This window comes from Thunnus thynnus, chromosome 20, assembly GCF_963924715.1.
Source record: "Thunnus thynnus chromosome 20, fThuThy2.1, whole genome shotgun sequence".
Taxonomy (NCBI): Eukaryota; Metazoa; Chordata; class Actinopteri; order Scombriformes; family Scombridae; genus Thunnus; species Thunnus thynnus.
In genome coordinates this window covers 26895793-26914523 of record NC_089536.1, presented here as the reverse complement: position 1 = coordinate 26914523, position 18731 = coordinate 26895793, and the positions used below count along the sequence as shown (strand labels likewise).

Genomic DNA, 18731 nt, shown 5'->3' with positions numbered 1-18731 from the left:
TGACAATGTAATATCGAGTCAAACAAATAATATTGTCATATTGTAAAGAAACTGATGGATGATCTGAAAAACACCAACAAAAAAAAACAAACAATAACGGTTCGCTGTCATATAAAGTAGGCTGTATGTGGTAGGGTATATTCAATTCAATTCAATTTTATTTATAACATTATTCATAACAAAAGTCATCTCAGGATACTTTTCATATAGAGCAGGTTTAGACCGTACTCCTTAATTTACAGAGACCCAACAATTCCCCCATGAGGAAGAACTTAGTGACAGCGGCAAGGAAAAACTCCCCTTTAACGGGAAGAAACCTCAAGCAGAACCGGGCTCTAGGTGGGCGGCCATCTGACTCGACTAGTTGGGTTGGGGATAAAGAGAGAGGGAGGGGGAGAGGGGAGAGAGAAACACAGAGAAGCATAGTAACAACAATAATAACAATAACAACGATAATAAAAAATAATAGAGATATGGCCAGTAAAATTAATAGCAGGAGTAGCCATTTATTCTATTTTATTCAAGTCATTTGGGAAAAACAATGCATCACTCAAAAAATAATGCTCTGTTCAGATTTCAGCTGGTGTATAATACCATCAACATCAGATCGAATCTGTTAAATATTATATAGAAAAAAGAAACGTATTCTCATTGGATAAATGGTAGATACGGGGATTTGGGGGAGACAGTATTCACCTACTTCCATAAATTTTTAGGCACCAACAATGAAATAGGCATGTAAAATAGCAACTGAAGAACTTTTACTAAGACAGGCCTGTATGAAGTGCACAATAAGTTAATAAACTTGTGGATATTAATGCAAATCATAACAAATGAGAGTGGCTAATTTCTCAACATTAATCATGTATTCGAAATCAACACAATAAGTGGTCATTATGCTGTTTTTTTTTTTTTGGAGAATGAGACTGAATTAAAAAAAATTGTGGTCGACACATCACTATGTTAAAGGTGATCATTTGAAACCAAAATACACGGAAACTTTCAAACGACTCGCAAACAGAGCGTTTTGAACTACGTTTCCCATGAACCAATTCGGAGGAGCGACCGTAAACAGAAGAAAGCGGAAACAAAAGAGGTTTTATAAAAACACAAACACTTCCCGGCTGTCGAAGTACTCAGGGAATAAACTACAGCCATTGACTTCGCCAGCAATAAGGCTGAAATTGAAAATAAAGAGTCGACGTGAGTTGAGGAGCGAAGTGCATCAGTCAACATGGCACTAAAAAGAATACAGAAGGTAAGTTTGACTTGCTAGCGAGGGTTAACAGCTAATGGAAGCTAACTGGCCCAGTAGAGGCTAACGTTGGAGTTCATATCCACAAAAGGTTTATCAACAAAGCGTTCAGTTCTATCCCGGCATTAAAACAACTTCTGCCGAACTTTATAACGTTTCAGGAAATAATGTGGTTGTTGACACCATCCAGAACAGACACAACAGCCGGTGACAACTCCAAAGTTTGGTGCTAGCTCGCTAACAAATAGCGAAGGTAGCTTAGTAACTACTGTGTCTGTCGGTCGGTCAGCCTGTCTGTGTGTATTCTCTAACGTATCTAATTAAAAAACAACATCCATGTTATACTCGTGCTTGTCCTCTTGGCGGTGGACAAGTACTGCAGTGAGCAGGGAAGTTACTTCACAACACTGAGTGCCATTCATTTCTAGCGGTTTCCCCGTGTTTTGCTGATACCTCTGTTAGTGCTATCAGGGCCTTAATTTAAAGTGGAGAGATAGTAGGAACGCGTCAGTTATCTCTTAACAATCACAGGTCCTCATGAAGTTCAGACTTTGCATTAGCAAGCAGGAAATATAATATTATGATGTGATAAAACACACAAGTGATTTAGCTAACTTGCATAAACTCTATGTCAGCTACTGTTTGCTGTTTTAGATGGTTAGCTCTTCCTCTCCCTCCTGCCACTCCTTTCCATCCAGGAAACCTGCGGGAGGATAGAGGAGGATCGGGGGAAGTTGAGGCCACTTGGGACAAGTTATTTGCTATTGAAACATCAAGAATGGACGTATGTTAATTTGTGAAGTGGCACGGTGAAAACTGATGACACTTAACTAATATCCCGAATAGCCAGATCATTTTATCCACTCCACCCAAATCAATGTGTACCCATTACTGAAGCAGCCAGTGTTTAACTAGTGACTTTACAAATGAGCATGAACCATTCAGTTAGCAATTTTAGTTACATTTACAACCTGACAATACTCTGCATGTCTTTTCATGCTTTGTAAATGAATTCTGCCTGTGAAAACAGTTGTATAATGTCTTCTGTGGCTCTGGAGGAGTTTTGTCTAGACTGAGAAAATAATAATAATGATAATAATAATAATAATAATCTTTATTTATATAATACCTTTCAAAACAAATGTTACAAAGCGCTTCACAAGGCAATAAAAAGGACAGATTAAATAAACCTAGAGACAGTAAACATAACTATTAAGACAGAACAACACTAAAGTTGATGAAGAACAAATAAAATAATAGAATATTACAGAGATGAAACAAAGTGATAAAAAGAAATAAAAACAATATAGCAAAAACCAAGTTAAAACTGATAAAAACAAATATCTGAACACATGAATACCTATCTACACAGAAACATAAATATACATGTAGAAGCTTATACACAAACAGACACACTCAACATTGGTACATTGTAGCAAAAATCATAATCGGGGCTATTTTCAGCTTAGGTTTAGAACAAAAAACCTTTGCTACAAACTGGAGGTGTGGTGTTTGTAAGGAGTTTATGTTTACCAGGCAGGCAGGGTCTAAGGGAGAGAAGCTATTGCATCATGGGAAAGGTAGGATCCAGTGTTGTTGCTGCTTGACCCACAATAGAGATGAACAGTCAGGATATCTCTAACGTTACCTCCGCTGCAATGTTTTTGGCTATTTTGGCTCAAAAGTACCCCCAACTTTATGGAGGTGGAATACTAAATTGCTGGAGTATTCCTTTAACACACACACACAAAAAATGTATATGTTGTAATAGCAGCAATAACATCAGTGAGAGGAAGAAGGAAGGTAGCGTTTTTTTTAAAAGAGAGGAAGTTCATTCTTGACCTTGAAAGCAGTAGTTTGACAAACAAAACCAACCTAACAATAACTCAAGCTCCAATTACCACTTCATCCACTGAGGAAGACCACGAGATACAGTTGAAAGCTAGTTAGTGGATCTTGAGTGAAGATGAAGTGTTAGTTTTAGGGATGTGTGCTGATATGTCTTTCATGGAAAAACACAGGAAGTGAGGTCTTTGGTTTTTGTGAGAAACAAAACATTGTATTTATTATCAGCATTAGTCACCATGGCTAAGATGAATAAAGACACAAGTATTCCTTACAGACACTTAACTTCATCAGTTAACAACAGGAAATAACATCAAAGTCGTGTACACAAAGTTTGATTTAAATGTGATGTCAAGATGCTGCTGGAGGAAATGAAGAGTGTTATACTTCATCAGTACCTGCAGTGTTCAATAACTAACTGCAGTATTCTGCTGTGTTGATTAGGAGCTGCAGGACCTGCAGAGAGACCCTCCAGCACAGTGCTCTGCTGGACCAGTGGGTGATGACTGTGAGTCCATACACACACACACACACACACACACACACACACACACACACACACACACACACACACACACACACACACACACATACATTTCAGATCACAATTTCTCACCTGAGTGTATTCAGTAGAAATACTTTGACCCATCATATGAAGAAAAAAATACCAAAAACATCACCTTGAAAGTCCAAAGATTAGAAGAACAGGTAGAGTTAGAAGGTATTGTCAGGGTTGGAAGATTACAGTCCACATTCCAGTCCAGGGTGTTGCAGATGCAGCTAAGTGAGTCACCACACAGCTTTGTCAGCTACTACTTCATGTGTAGTTTAGATGTCAGATGTCACAAATATCCATTATTCTGATCATTATTGGAGTGGTCTGCCAATAAATTCAGCAAAGTTATACAGTATATTTGCCACACAATAGTTATACTTTTAGCGGGACAGTAGCTTGCAGGTGTTTCTCTTAACTAACTGACCCCTGCATTAGCCCCATAGACTCCATTTACTGCCTATTATAGAGTTACTATTGAGTGTCTTTTTCTGTAGGGAGTAGTGAATGAGTGAACAAGGCAGGGGTCTATGTCACTAAACCCAAAATGTCTTCAGTCAAACTCGAGAGTTTAGAGTCAGTCATTTAGAATTTATTTTTGACATTTAAGGTGATGTTAGTCATGAGTAGTTGTTGTCTCCTCAAAATGATGCTGGAGTGAGTGAGGACGTCCTGTTTGATGAATTAAATTCCTCCGTCCTTGCATTTTTTCTCTGGCATCCTCGCTGGGAGTACCTGAGACACGTTAGCATAATGAAAAGCACATATACACCCCTCTTCTACTTTGGTTTTACTGGCAAACTACAAACCAACATTAAAGGTGCATGCTGCCACCTACTGTACCAGAGTGTGTAACATCATACTATTCACAGATGGGTCTGTCATGTGTTTGTGTAAGAGAGAGAGCCACCATGAATAAATGAATGTAGGGGAAACACTGATTGATGACAGCTGATGAACATTATCTGTGACAATGTGTACAGTTGACTTCCTTCTGTCTGTGTCTTTCCTCTTCAAAATCTAGTGTTTCATTGGCAGGCGACCATAATGGGTCCGGTGAGTATCATGTTATCACTTTCAGTCATACAGATGTGTGTTCTTCATTAGACATGGTCTGTTAGCAGCTATTAGCAGCTGAACTACTTCTGCTTTCCTTTCAGTAGGTTTGCCTCCACTTGTATTTGCAATGCAGTTGCATTGTGCAACACAAAGTGCCACATAGGATGAAGCCATTGACTTTACTTTGAACTTGGCCTAAAGTATACTTTGATATTTTAATTTATTTTCAAGCATTGTTAGTGAATATAAACTAACTAATCCTCAAATGAAGGCAACTTTAAAAAGAAATGTGTGATATCATCTATAGAGTATTTGTTCACATATTGGGTGCACAGTAGCTGTAAAAGTGACAGTGAAGGTTCGCATTGTTTGGGAATCCCGAAGTACTGTGAGGAAAGTCAAAATAGAATCCTTGTTGTTTGCAGTGTTTACTTCTGTTTTTCAGAGAAGATAAAGCATTACATTGATCAGTAATGTACAATAATGGAGGGTTTGATTTGGCAGTTTTCCACAACTTCTTGCCACTAAAACCTCCTGTGATTTTCCTATTTCCTCAAACACAGACATTTTTTGAACTGTCTTTGTAAATTTGCCAGTTTAGTGGATCCACTTAGATAAAACTAACACAGTCTAATACAACAGCACTCCAATGCATCCACCCTACATCAAGATTATAATGTTCAGTTTTTATGTGTCAGAGGTGTCGATGTGTTTATGATCATTTCGGAGGATGTCGTTTGTGGTGCTGTTGAACTATTAGAAACACTAAGAGGTGTTTCTAATAATTTGTCCATCCCTAATTGATACAAGTGGGATGGACAAAACATTAGAAACACCTCCAACTAAGTGCTTTTCATTGTGAAATGTTGAACTGACAGAAATGTCTCACATGTTGTCATGTCAGGGTGACAGTCCTTACCAAGGGGGAGTGTTCTTTCTCACAATCCACTTCCCCACCGACTACCCCTTCAAGCCACCAAAGGTAAGAGCTGAGCTGTTATACTGTGGGATATCATCACGGTCTTCAGTAAACAAGGCATTTTGTCTAATATTTCAAATGTGTGTGTGTTTATTCTACAGGTAGCATTTACAACAAAGATTTATCACCCAAATATAAACAGCAATGGGAGTATCTGTTTGGACATTCTACGGTCACAGTGGTCTCCTGCACTAACAGTGTCTAAAGGTAACTGCAGTCTCCTGTTGCTTTCACTGTATTCAATGTAACCGTGACACATGAGAACATAAGACAAAGCAGGAGTATGTTCATGTCAAACTGCCTTTGTCTACATGCATTCTAATCTTTATTTCCTCTGTCTTCCAGTTTTATTGTCCATATGTTCATTGCTTTGTGATCCAAACCCAGACGACCCCTTAGTTCCAGACATAGCACACATCTACAAGAACGACAAAGACAAGTGAGTACACACACAGGCTCAGGTGCTGCAGTCGTTGTGATTGTGCGTACTCTGGGATGTCAGTATTGATGATTTCGTCTGTTTCTTTTCTCTCCTCAGATACAACAAACTAGCAAAAGAATGGACCCAAAAGTATGCCATGTAAAGAAAAAAAATATCAAAGAAAAAAAAATATGCTGAGAATTTTTCTTTCCTTCCTTTTTTAAAGTCACAACACACTGTAAATGATAGTATGGAATAATTAAGTACTCATAGATAACATCCATCAAACTGTACTGTCATCAACATTATTATTAATCTGAGACCATGACATATTCATTATTTGTTTTTGAAAGGGAGCAAAGGTTTTACTTTGAGCAGATGAAAAAGGTTGCCTGTGCTCTTTTAAGGGACACCTTGACATTTTAGTTTTGCATGTTGTTTTTGTGTCAAGGAGATGTTATTTATGAAACCCAGGTTCATTACAAACTGATTCAAGCAAATGGACAACAAATCCACCATATACCAATCAGCAACAAGCCCTTTTTTTCAGAGGAGCTGAGTAATAGTTCAGTAGCAAAGTATACTTGTCGGACAAGCTGCTCCATAACTGGAAAAATCCCAGGTTCAGTCCCTGCTGCGTCATCATCAACAGCCAGCAATAAAAACACGCTGAACCTCAGAAACGTTCCCCCACTCTGACACATGTCTGTAAAACAAAAGAATAATGACATAATTATATACTTTTTAACATCACAACTCCAGCTCATGTTCATGTTCTGGATGATGGAGGGTTTTGTTCTTTTGCATCTTGTAGCAGACAAAGTTGAATGAAACAATATACTGGTGCAGTTGCCCTGAAAATGGGAGCAATTACAAATCAAGTCATGTATTACTGTGTTCTTCATCTCTTAAGGTTTATTATTATTATTATTATTATTATTATTATTATTATTATTATTGTATAGTATTAAAAATCTCTGGAACTATATTATTGTTTTATTCTGTTTCATTTACATTTGAGTCATCACCATGTAAATCTGCCATTAAAAACAATGTAGTCTTCTCCCCTGAGAATAGCTGTAATGTTGGCTTTTCGGTTGATTTACACAGGCACAAAGATTCGATTTTTAATCCAGTCAAACTTGCATCTAAGGGTTAAATATGTTCTCCTGTTTGACCTCTAGTCTGTGTGTATATCTATCTATGCTACAGAAAGGGTTAAAATTCCACTTCCTGTTCCTGTGTAAACAGTCTCTCACTTGTGTCTTTGAAGCCTGTGTGGCACCTTTTGTACTGAATTAAAGAATGGTACGCTTTTTATCATGACTTCATGGTCTAGCTCAGTTTGTTAATGTTGATCTATATGATCTTATTCTGTTGACATGGTCTGATTTAGTGATCATATTGGTTGGTACTAATAATTCAGTCATAATTACTCTACAGTAGCATTAAAGGCAATCATACACTTGTATGCTGTGATTTACAGGAAAAAAAAGGGTAGTAAACAATACCCATCACCAACAGACACGTAAGGAAACAATAGCAGATAATAATACATGCTCTGGAACAAATTTTCTGTTAAATTAGCTCAGATCACTTATATTGTAACCCTTGAGATTTCAGGGCTGCGGGGCAGTTCCCTGCTCTGCTGGATCAGCACAATCCAGGCGAAACCTCATCAAAACACATGGAAAAAACACAAACTGTAAGCATGAATGACAGCAGAAGCTCTGATAGAACAGGTACAATGTGTAGATGTATTAACACTCAAGGTGGCTGAAAAATTACAGCATAACACTTAAATACTTCAAATCACAGTGAATACACAGTGATTGTTCACAATTAAGATCACAGTCTATTCAATAACAAGCAAGTTAAAGGAAATATAAATCATGTGATACCTGATTCTCCATTTTTGCACCATAGGTGGATGCATAACAAGTCACCAAGTATATCACATAGGACTGTATTACATCATGTAACCACAACTGCAGACTGCCCATCCTATCCAGCCCTAATCTCTATAACCCTCCCGTCACCCCCACTGATGGGCCAAAATCTCTCTATTAAAGGGATGAATGTGTCTGTCTGTCCTTCCCATATCTCCAGAGCCGTTGATAACACACACTTGGCAGGTGTATGGCTGGGGATCCAAGGGAGTACAGTGTTGTATTTGGTGCAATTTGGACATGCCATATGTTCAATATTAATGAACAATTTGAATAAAGAAGAGATCAGCGAGCTGCTCTGCTCTGCAGCAGCGGGGCGGGAACTCTCTCAGACCTCTGAACAACTGCATCCTCTGGCCTGCTCACTGTGATGTGTGGTCTTATTCATGGTTAACTGTTGCATCACATTCTTAAGCTCTTCCAAAGATGAGAGAGAATCTAAAACATCCACCTGTTCTTTTAGAAGTGATGAGAGTTAATGGTGAAAGAAGTTAATTCACAATACCAGTCAAGTTTTGACACACTGTCCCATTCTCTTGAGTGAGAAAGTGTGTCCGAACATTTGAATGGTACTACATGTCACTTCCATTGACTTGGTCTTCAGCAGTGTGGAAGTCTCAGAAAATATTGTTGATTTGTGCAGAGTCAGAAACAATTGTTCCATTCTGGTCTTGTATAGCTGAGAAATACTAGAGCCTTTGCTTCATTTTATGTGTGTCACTAGCAGCTCGTCCCTCTACTAAATGTGTCCACCTGGCTCTAAACAAAGCAGATTCTGCCTTTTTAAAATTCAGTTCATATTTAAGCTTCAGTTAAATATGGAATACACACATTCTATTTATGTTTTTGCTCAATTTGAGTAATTGTTTTTTCCAGTTCTGTTTGTTTAACCAAATATCTATTAAGCCATAGACTTTGGAAAATTCCTGTAGCGCTAATGTAGTTTTACTTAAAGATAAAGATAAGATGCTCCGATCCATAACTTCATTAAATTTCCTCTCATTATAATAGGAAGTTGGCCTAAGTTTTCCAATTTTCTTTCCAGTGGCCCAGTATTTCATCACTGACCTCCTTTAGAAGTTTAAATTTTAAGTGCTTATTTATCAATATAAAATATTAAATTATTTCAGTTCTCTTTTTTATTAAAAAACAGAATAAATTTTTTTACACCATTCATTAGTGTAGCAGAACATTTATTGCAGGGTTTTTTTTCAGATAGTGATAGTAAAACAATCTTCATACAAAAGAATACTCATCATTTCCCTTCCACACATTAGACTTTCATTTCTTTTGCCAGATCATTTATAGGAATTGCAAAAAAAAATTAAGGTCCAGATGTTTTAAAATATATAAAAATACTCTGCTTTCAATGATAATTTATGTCAGTAATGTTTTTTCTACAAAAAAACATTTCATTATGTTGTTAAAAATTCTTGAGATGACATCTCCTTCTCCTCTCTCATTGAAAAATCCAAAAACTATGAATCTGTAAATATTGTCCATTTCAAAAGTTACTGTTTCCCACTGAGAAGTCCATTCTCAGTGTGTGTGCACTGGACCACATCACACTCATGTAAGTTGCATACTGGACCATGACTGGCTCCAAACTAGTTTTAATGACACAAATCTTGCTCGTGGGTACGACTTAAACTGTGATTTAAGGTGAGCTCTGCACAAACATCATTCTGCACAGAGAAGAGAACAACATCCAACCAAAGGAGCAATAAGAAAAATTCATATTTGAGTGGAGGGGAGCATTAACTATTTGACATGTCTTTATGTAGTTTCATTTGATATAGTGTTTTATAAGCTGATCATATGTTATTGTGTAATGTAAACACTACAATATTTGGCTCTGCAAGGTACTGAAGAAGAGGTGTACTTGTACTTGGGTACAGTATTGGAGTGAATGTAATTAGTTATATAATTTCAGCACTGCAGCTGACTTCTCACACAAGTGCAAAATACTGAGTGGAGAGACTCAAAAAACACAAATGACAATATACCACAATGGATTATGATTAATTAGAAAAACTTTTATTTTCATATCCCCAATCCCAACATCAAACTTCCAGCAAAATGTAGCATAACGTGGAAGTAAATAAGAAATTCCTAAACACGCCACAGACTGTACAAAAGCCAGCAAACACACTGCAGCAGCCAGCTAGAGAACTGAATTACACTGAAGACATACACACACACAGAGTTGATTCAAAGACAAACAAGAGAAGATTACTGCATTAGCGAGAACATCAGATAACTGCTGGTGTGAGCATCAGAGTGCTTGTTCGCTTTTGCTGATTTAGTACACAATTAAAGTTTGTGTTTCGGCTTTTTTTCAACAATCTAACCTAAAAACAAAAGAGGCAAAAGTGGCACAAGAGTCAGAAAAGTATCTCATCTACACTCTAGTCATCAGGTATCATTTGGTTGATTTGGACTCATCTATCTTTATTTCACAGCGTGTTTTCCTGAGGTTTACCGTGTTCACTTTCATTCTGGGTGAATTGTGGTTTCTAAATGGCATTAGACATTGCTTGGTTGAGGCTGGTGGGAATAGTGCAGTGTTAATGACAATGGCTTTAAATGTCATGTATGGACATTGCTGTCCCTTAACAATCCACAAGGCACACACAGATTAACAGCTTCTGTATCTCCAGACGGAAGCTTCATAGAAAAGAAACACTAGAAATTATGTCACAACAGACGTGAATCTAAGAAAAGCTCTGTATGCAGAGTCAGTATCATGATGAGGGTGCAGATTTGGACAGACTGTACTCTGGCAGTTTCAGAAACAGAGCTGAGGACATGATCAACATAAACTGATGAGCTGATGACTGAAACAACAACTACAAAGTATGAGGTATGAACATTTTCCATTGACATATAACTAAGCTTAGCTTATAGGAGAGCACACATAAAGCACTTAAGATTTCATTTTGACAACATACTATATTTTATATTCAAAATGTAATAGTCACTGTAACTACCACTGTCCCCTGTCTACAAAGAAACACTAGATGGTGGAGCTGAGGATGAAGACGGCAACAAGCCCAACAGAGTTTGTCATTTGTGGTTGAGCCACAGCACTTCAGTGTAGCCTCTGGGTTAAAATATTCTATTTGAAATTTATTTTGAAAATGATGTGTTGGATGTTTTAGATTTCAGTCACGTTTAGGCTCACTAAAGCTACAAATCACTTTGGACAGAAGTGTCAGGCAGCTCATACAGTACATTAGAAGGGTGAAACAACAAAATGATGTCTTCATGTCATTCTGTTAAATCATGATTAATAGCTTTCGATGTACAGTGAGGGTGCCGTCCTGTAAACACCGCAATGGATTCCAGAGTAAGATATCCTCTGTTTAGAAACATGAACACAGTTAAAGGGGAGAACTTTTGGAAGGACTATTCAGCCTTTATGGAGTCTGCAGGGGGTCATATAGTAAAAAAAGTATTGGTGTGGGAATCCAAGCACATACAGATAAATGATCTGTACACACTAAGCTCAGTTTAGTGAGTAGTAAAATGTAAGGGGAAATGTTGAACTCTGGCAATATGTATCTCATACTCAGAATAAAAGTGGGCAATTAGAAATTCTCTGAGAAAACTTTTTTATTTAACGCAGGTCAGGATTTAGTTCTCATACAAACTAAATGAAAGCACAGACTAACTTAACTAACTTAAGACTTAACTAAGTAAAACTGCAAACATATGGGTTAGCCATTGCACTTTTCCTCTTTGATTATTGATATATCTCTAAATAGATCCCCAGACCTGCACTTTATCACATATAAATCATGTATTAATATTAAACAGGACTTGCAGTGTCTAATTTATACACAGCTCAGAGTGGCTGATAGTTTATGTGCAGCACAAAGGACACTGGTTATTACCTCACCCTGACCCCTTTTATTCTGAGGGTTGGGAAATCTTGCCATGATGCAATCTGAATGTACAATCCCCAACTAGATAAACCAAGTGCAAACAAGGAAAAAGAGGGAATTGCACTCAGTTTATTAATGTGTTCACTTGTAGTAGCATACATTTCCACGTCTGTATCTTTTTATATCACGTGACCCCCGCAGACTCTGTGCAGCCAATGTTGTACAATGTTTTCTGTGGCTCTGGAGGAGCTTTGTCGAGTCTGTCAAGTGACTTGAGTAAATTTGGTTTGGACTTTGAGAAACATGCGTTACACACTGGAGGTGTGAGGTTTGAAAGATGTGGGCGTCTACCAGTTTACCAGGCAGGAGGGGTCTGACAAAAGGTGCTATCGAGTTGTATCATGGGAAGTGTAGGATCGAGTGTTTTTGGAGCTTGATCTATATTGGGGATTAACATCAGGATATTCTGGCTGGATGGATGGATTTTAGGCCATTATATAACACTTTGCTAATGACTTAATACTATTTTAAAAGATCATATTGTACCAACATTTATACTGAAATCTCAATCTGACAAAAAGAGACACTGACAGTCAGCAGTTGCTGACTTCATGAGGCCAAATGACCACCTAGAACCATTTGAACATTTTGCTGTAAGGCAGTGAAGTACAACATTAGAGAATGGCTGTAAAAGAAATAATTAAGCATACATTTTTATACAGAACGCACCAAAATATAGCAGTTAGAGATTAAAATGTCCATTTTCAGTACTTAAAGCAAGACTATGTAACTGTTAAATAAAACAAATCTTTTCTCTTATAAAAAGCTGAATTCATAAGCTGTAAACTCAGCGTTGTTCCAAACTATAGATAGATATTGATGTATACCTGACATTAAAAGTGCACTCACTGAGACTGTTGCTGTGTTGTGTCATGTTCTGTTACTTAAGAAGTTCAGCTAAACCAGAACTTTCACAGCTGCATGCTGAGTTCAACCTGATCGCTGAGAAACACAGCATAATACTGCTGGACGTTGACTATTCTCAGAAAATGCTAATTAAAGGAATTGGTTTCAGCTTTGTGATTTTACTGTTCAGCCAACCATCTCTCTAACTGCCCAGGAAATAATTCACAAACACCACTGAAACAATAGCCAGCATTTCATCAGTCTAGTTGCAGATTTGATTATCACAAAATAATTTATCACTATATACTTTTAATATAAATATACATCATATTTCAAACATTTTTCCTGTACAATAATAACTTTGCTTACGATCTAATAGTAGTATCAATATTCTGTAAAATACATTACTATATGCTATATAGAGAATCTTGGGAAATTACGGAAAATTCTATTATCCTGTAAGTACTTCCTGTGGCCAGAGAGGCTGCTGATCAGTAAGTTACATAGTCTTGCTTTAAGTCTTGTTTTTTAATAATCATTTCTGGATTTACTAGATACTAATAAAAATTATTGACAAATATCCCCTTTAATAGAAGGGACTCAGTTTGTCAGTATTTAGTCACATTTACAATGTCAACTGTGTAGAAGGAAAAGAAACCTTCAAAGGTTTGAAGAGAAAATAGTTTGTCTATTTTTTAATGCAAAAATCTCCCAGTGCCAGCTGAAAGCTTGTCAGGCACATATGAATGTAAAGCGTACATAAAAACTAACTGTATATCTGTGTAAAAATCCCATTGACCAAAACCAACTCCACACTACAGCCCTGAGAAACTACAGTGAGCAAGAGAGGACATCAACCTCTGTCAAATGCCAGTAACTTTGAACTTTTGATGGCAGGTTTACCCTCTCTACAGACATACTGAGGCAAGTAGATGGCTATTCAATACCAGAACTGTTGTCTTCCAAAACTCCTGTGGGCAGCTAAACATGAAGACGGCTAGTGATAAAGACAGGAAATGTCTTGTTCTGGTTGCAGTCCAGTGGGGATTACAGCTGGGGATGTTTTTGTTAGATACAATGAAGACCTGGAAGTGTGCAGCAAGTTCAGGTTTCAGGTTCAGGACTGCTGACTGCTCCACTGGTTGGCCATGGGCCTGCGGAGCAGCTCCTCCACATGGCGAGCCACGTCCATGGTGTCCTCCAGGTCAAAGTCTCCCTCTGCATCTAACATGGCGTCACTCCTGACAGGACAACAGTAGACAGCAAGGACACAGTGTCATGAAGCAGGTTCATGGGAAAATGACTTGACTGATTTATGACTTCATCTTATGACTTAAATGTCATTTACTATTGCTAGCTGGGACTACTGTAGCTGAGCAAAGTAAATGCCTAACTGCAACTAAAACAACTTTTTTTTTTATTAATTAGTCAAACGTGAATGAATTGCTGAAATTGAATAGTCAAATGTATCAACAGGAATTGAGCCTACAACTTATCAATACATACAGTAGACACATTCTATACAAGCTATGCAATATACAGCTATACAAATTGTGTGTCACAGTTGTTGGCTATGATTTTAGAACATTTTCCAGAACTCAGATGTACTTTCTTTACAAAGGCAAGAAAAAAACTGGTAATTTCTCACAGGTCACATTTAAAGAAAAACTTAGCAGCAGCTGAAAATCTTGTTTTTGCTGTCTCCTCTGGTGATTTAACTTCTCACTGTGCTGTATTGAGTGTAGTGAGTTGCGAGTGGAATGTTTTTGAAGTCGCAACAACTCTAACAGAGTGATGTGTCTTCTCTCTAGCAGATCGTGTCACTTTAATTTCAGTATTCACTTTGTCCCACTTCAATGGATACTGTCCGGGTGCTGCACTGCCCTCGCAGTAGAGTTCTGCCTTTTTCGTTCCATCAACATCACATGTTGGAATTTTCAACAAAGGCAGCAGCCAGTAATACTAAGGTGGCCCGCCTTTGAGTTAGATCGGCAGGGGAATCCCTGATAATTAAAGCTGATCAATTTAATAGTTTCAAACCTGAACCTCCAGTATTTGAATTGAGTAGCTTGTGAAGAAATGCAATGTTTAGGCTACACCTGTTATTTACATGTGCCAGATACATATTTAAACCTGCAGTGCAGAACTTTTACATGTTAATAGTTGTCAGTTACATTACAGTATTATATAACGTAATATGTTTAAGGTGAGCTGCATGTGTACTAGATATAAGGTAAAGCACAACAGAGTAGAATCCTCATGGTTTATTTTACACAATCTTGTCTTTTGTTGTGTAAATGATGGAAGTAAAGGAGTGTGCTTACATAGAGGGGTAGACACCAAAGTTGTTGGGATGGCTCACAGAGGGAGAGGCTGACTGGTCCATGAATGTGGGAGTTGCTCCACTGGGTTCGGGGTTCGGGGTGGTGAATCTACCAGAGACATGTGCCATACATCACTTCAGCTATTTTTTATAATGTCCAGAATCATAATTATCTACAACAGCTCTGATGACTGACCACATCTCATCATAATGACATTATATGTTATGCTGACGAGAATACTAATTTCTGATTGGCTGGAAGGTGCCGGTCAAAATTGTATATCAGGACAACTCAAATACATACATTAAATGGCAAGTAACCATAACAGCAATACTTTCAGTATACTTTCACACCATCTTACCAGTTAGCTCACACAGAAGAAACAAACCTCATCATGGGTCAAATTTAAAATGTAAAGACAACTCAAAATCATGCATCAGTAACTAAAAGGTGTTAATTGTGTTAGTGGTCTTGCCATCAGCTTTTAGAAATGCCATCAGTCACTGATAACTGCTCCCATGTTGTTTTATTATGAACTCTTGGACACTAATATTCCCATATGGGATTTTAGGTATTCTTAGAGAATCATGGCCTCCACTAGCCAATCAGAACCACGGTCCATCTGTATATTTTCATGTAAATTCAGATCCAGATTGCTGGTGAAAAAATTCAAAACACTTTCTCCGTTCCAGACATTCCAGACATTTCTACATTCTCTATTTAGGAGCAACTGACATTGTCACTAAAATGACAATAGCTGGTCCACCTTAAAGGTCAGTCCACCTTAAGTGAGCCCAGTCAAGTTTTGCCAACCTGTTGTCGCCAACTTCACGGCTAACCCCCTTCACTTTAATCAGCAGGTGGCAGGCAAGACACAGGAACTTGGCTTGGGTCTTGAGGAGCTGTAGCATTTATTCACTGACAAACAGCCTAAACTGTCCACATATTGCACTGCTACATTATTAGCTATACTGCTAACTTCATACTCACTGCTCTCCTCACCAGCCTCACCGTCACACACCTGCCCTCTCTCTCTTTCTCTCTCAACCGCAAACTCGTGACATACACAACCTACGCACTGAGCTATCCGTTATGCTACTTGTATAACACTATAATAAGTTAGTTAACATTGCTCAAAAAAATTGCCCCAAAAAAACCAACCGGCGATGGACTCAGCCAAGCCTACTTGGAAGTATGCCAGAATTCATCCCAGAGTCCCAGTCAATGTATGACTGACTCAGAACTTTCAAAAAGGAGAGCATTGGTTACCAACTACTATTCAGAACATTATAAGACAGTCTGAATGCTTTACATTTCTATCTAGATGGAGGTGCGTCGTCTTTTTGGGATTCATACACTAAATGCAGATGAGGCTTCAAAAACTTGCTATTTATTGAATCCTGTCAGATTCACTGAAGTGTCTGAGGTGAGTCAGCATGCATGTGGCTGTTTTAGAAAATAGAAAAAAAAAACTTACTCTGGCACAACTTGTTTGATCTGTGGTTTTACATATCCATCCACCGCTTTTGCTGCAAGAGAGACATACTGCTTTAAAAAGTGAATTTCAGAGTAAATTCAACTTTACAGTGTTGTCATCTATGTAGTGAGCTTATTTCATGTGGTGGTTCCTGTTTTGACTCCACGGATTAATAAGAATGCAAATAAGCATTGCTGATACATACAGAGTGGAGGGGTGTAGTACTTGGCGAAGACCTCATCTTTGGGCCGGTCAGGATAGAGAAACAGAAGGTGGTTGAGGTCGCTGATGCGATCAGCCAGGGAGCGAATGGAGAAGTCCTTGGTTGTATAAGGCAACAGATTCCAGACAAGCCTCTCACCTAGCCAAAGACAGGAACAGCCCAGAATCACGATAACTGCATTTACCAAGCCTCATGATATTATATTGTTACAAAAAATAAACATGACTTATGTACTAACTGGTGCATACATGTATGAACATACAAGCACACAGTGGTGAGTGGAATTTGAGGCAGATATTGTCAGAGATAATCAACCTTGGAATGAACAAAATTAATGCTGCATTTCAGCAGAGAGCAAATTTTGCCATGTATATGAATTGTTTAATTCAGTTACATGTTGTTTTAATGACATTAAAATTCATTGCATAAAGACTGCGCTCAACGTAAAATTGCAGCGGTCTGGTACCTGGTTTGTTGGGGTTCTCGGCCACCCAGGCGATGGTGATGCCTCCGATCTCAGAATCGCTGAATCGCAGTAGGAAGGTGCCGTTGGGTTTGGACATCAGCATGTCCTGTGCCTGCTGCTTGTTAACAAAGCCCAGGATGGCCCTGCAGTAATCACAGATACACACATATTTACACACAAACACTTTGTAGTTGTTGTGTAGTGTGTCTGATGGGCCATAGACTATTTCCTCCATTTGTGGACAATAAAGTTGTATTCTATTCTCTTCTATTCTTTACTCCACTGGCTCACCATATGAGCAGGCCTCCACCTCTCCTGTCATAGCAGGTACAGGAAGAGAAAAAAATGGCAACTTCAATTTGTAAAATGTTGTGACTTTGCTGCTGCATGTGAAGCATTTCTGTTAAACAAATGCACCAAAACCAGATGATTCAACTAATAAGCCTTAGAACATTTTTTTTTCTCTAGCTTACCAGAGAAACACTCATAGTCATCTGTTGAGAGGGGCAGTAAAACCCGAAAGTTGGTTCCAATTATTATTTTACAGTGAAATTTATTTTAAGGATTTCCTTATGGTTTTGGAGACACACAGAGTAACTTCTTCCCAAAGAGACTGTATGTGTGGAAGATATCCACTTTGGCTGTTTCAGACGGCTGACGCCTCATATTATCTTCAGTTTAACTTCTGAATGGACTTTTGCTCAAAACTCACACTGCCAGAATACTGTTTACATCTGTTTTGCTAGCTTGGACTAGCCTGGCGCTAACACAACATCAATCAACAATCACAAACTAGTGGAGGAGAATACAGCTGGTGAGGCCTACCACTGGGCTCATAGCATCATTTATCTGACATTCCAGCATCAAAAATTGGTGAAACTGCTTTTAGCTTTTATGCTCAAGCTGCTGGAACATCTTACCCAATCATGTTAGGTGTGCTCCAATGCTATCATCTTTTAAAACTAAACTGAAAACATTCCTTTCTAGCTGTGCCTTTCAGTAGTTTACTGGTCTTAATTATTTAATTTATTTTATTTTATTCTTACTTTTTCAATGGGTTTCATGTGTTTGTTTTAATTGAGCTTACTTGTATCTAATGTTTTATCTTCTACACTATCCACATAGTTTTTGTGGCTGCAACTTCCATGGTAGCTCACGCTCTGTGAAGCACATTGATCTTCCACCTGGAATGAAATGAGCTATATAAATAAAGTTTTGCTTGCTTATTTTGGTTTAACATTTACTACTTATTTGACTTGATTTGATATATTTTATTTAAGTGACAAGTGATTTAGTGTTTAAAGAGTAACTTCACACCTCCAGAAAATCTGTGGTTTAACTTCTCACCTGGTGGCTGTGATGTACAGGTGTTCTCTCTGCTGGGTGT

The 18731-nt window shown here is 38.0% G+C and overlaps 2 protein-coding genes across 4 annotated transcripts in view; one reads left to right on the top strand and one right to left on the bottom strand.

Annotated features, from left to right (window-relative positions):
- The first annotated feature begins 1060 nt into the window (after positions 1-1060).
- ube2d1b (ubiquitin-conjugating enzyme E2D 1b) lies at positions 1061-7438 on the top strand. The gene is made up of 7 exons (XM_067576930.1): positions 1061-1258; positions 3545-3608; positions 4678-4709; positions 5617-5694; positions 5793-5898; positions 6037-6130; positions 6230-7438. The coding sequence occupies exons 1-7, from the start codon at positions 1235-1237 to the stop codon at positions 6273-6275; spliced, it is 444 nt and encodes a 147-aa protein (XP_067433031.1). The 5' UTR covers positions 1061-1234; the 3' UTR covers positions 6276-7438.
- A 2638-nt stretch (positions 7439-10076) lies between these two features.
- The window catches only part of LOC137172479 (signal transducer and activator of transcription 5B-like), a 36082-nt gene continuing 27427 nt past the window's right edge, over positions 10077-18731 (bottom strand). For 2 of the 3 annotated variants that reach the window (XM_067576928.1, XM_067576926.1), the window contains exons 15-19: positions 17345-17487; positions 16861-17016; positions 16656-16707; positions 15179-15286; positions 10077-14095 (exon numbers count right to left, since the gene is read on the bottom strand). In XM_067576928.1, the coding sequence (XP_067433029.1) occupies positions 13972-14095; positions 15179-15286; positions 16656-16707; positions 16861-17016; positions 17345-17487 (583 nt within the window). In that variant the 3' untranslated portion in view covers positions 10077-13971. Of the gene's footprint in view, positions 14096-15178; positions 15287-16651; positions 16708-16860; positions 17017-17344; positions 17488-18731 lie in introns of those variants that run through there. The other variant, XM_067576929.1, reaches the window with a different exon arrangement.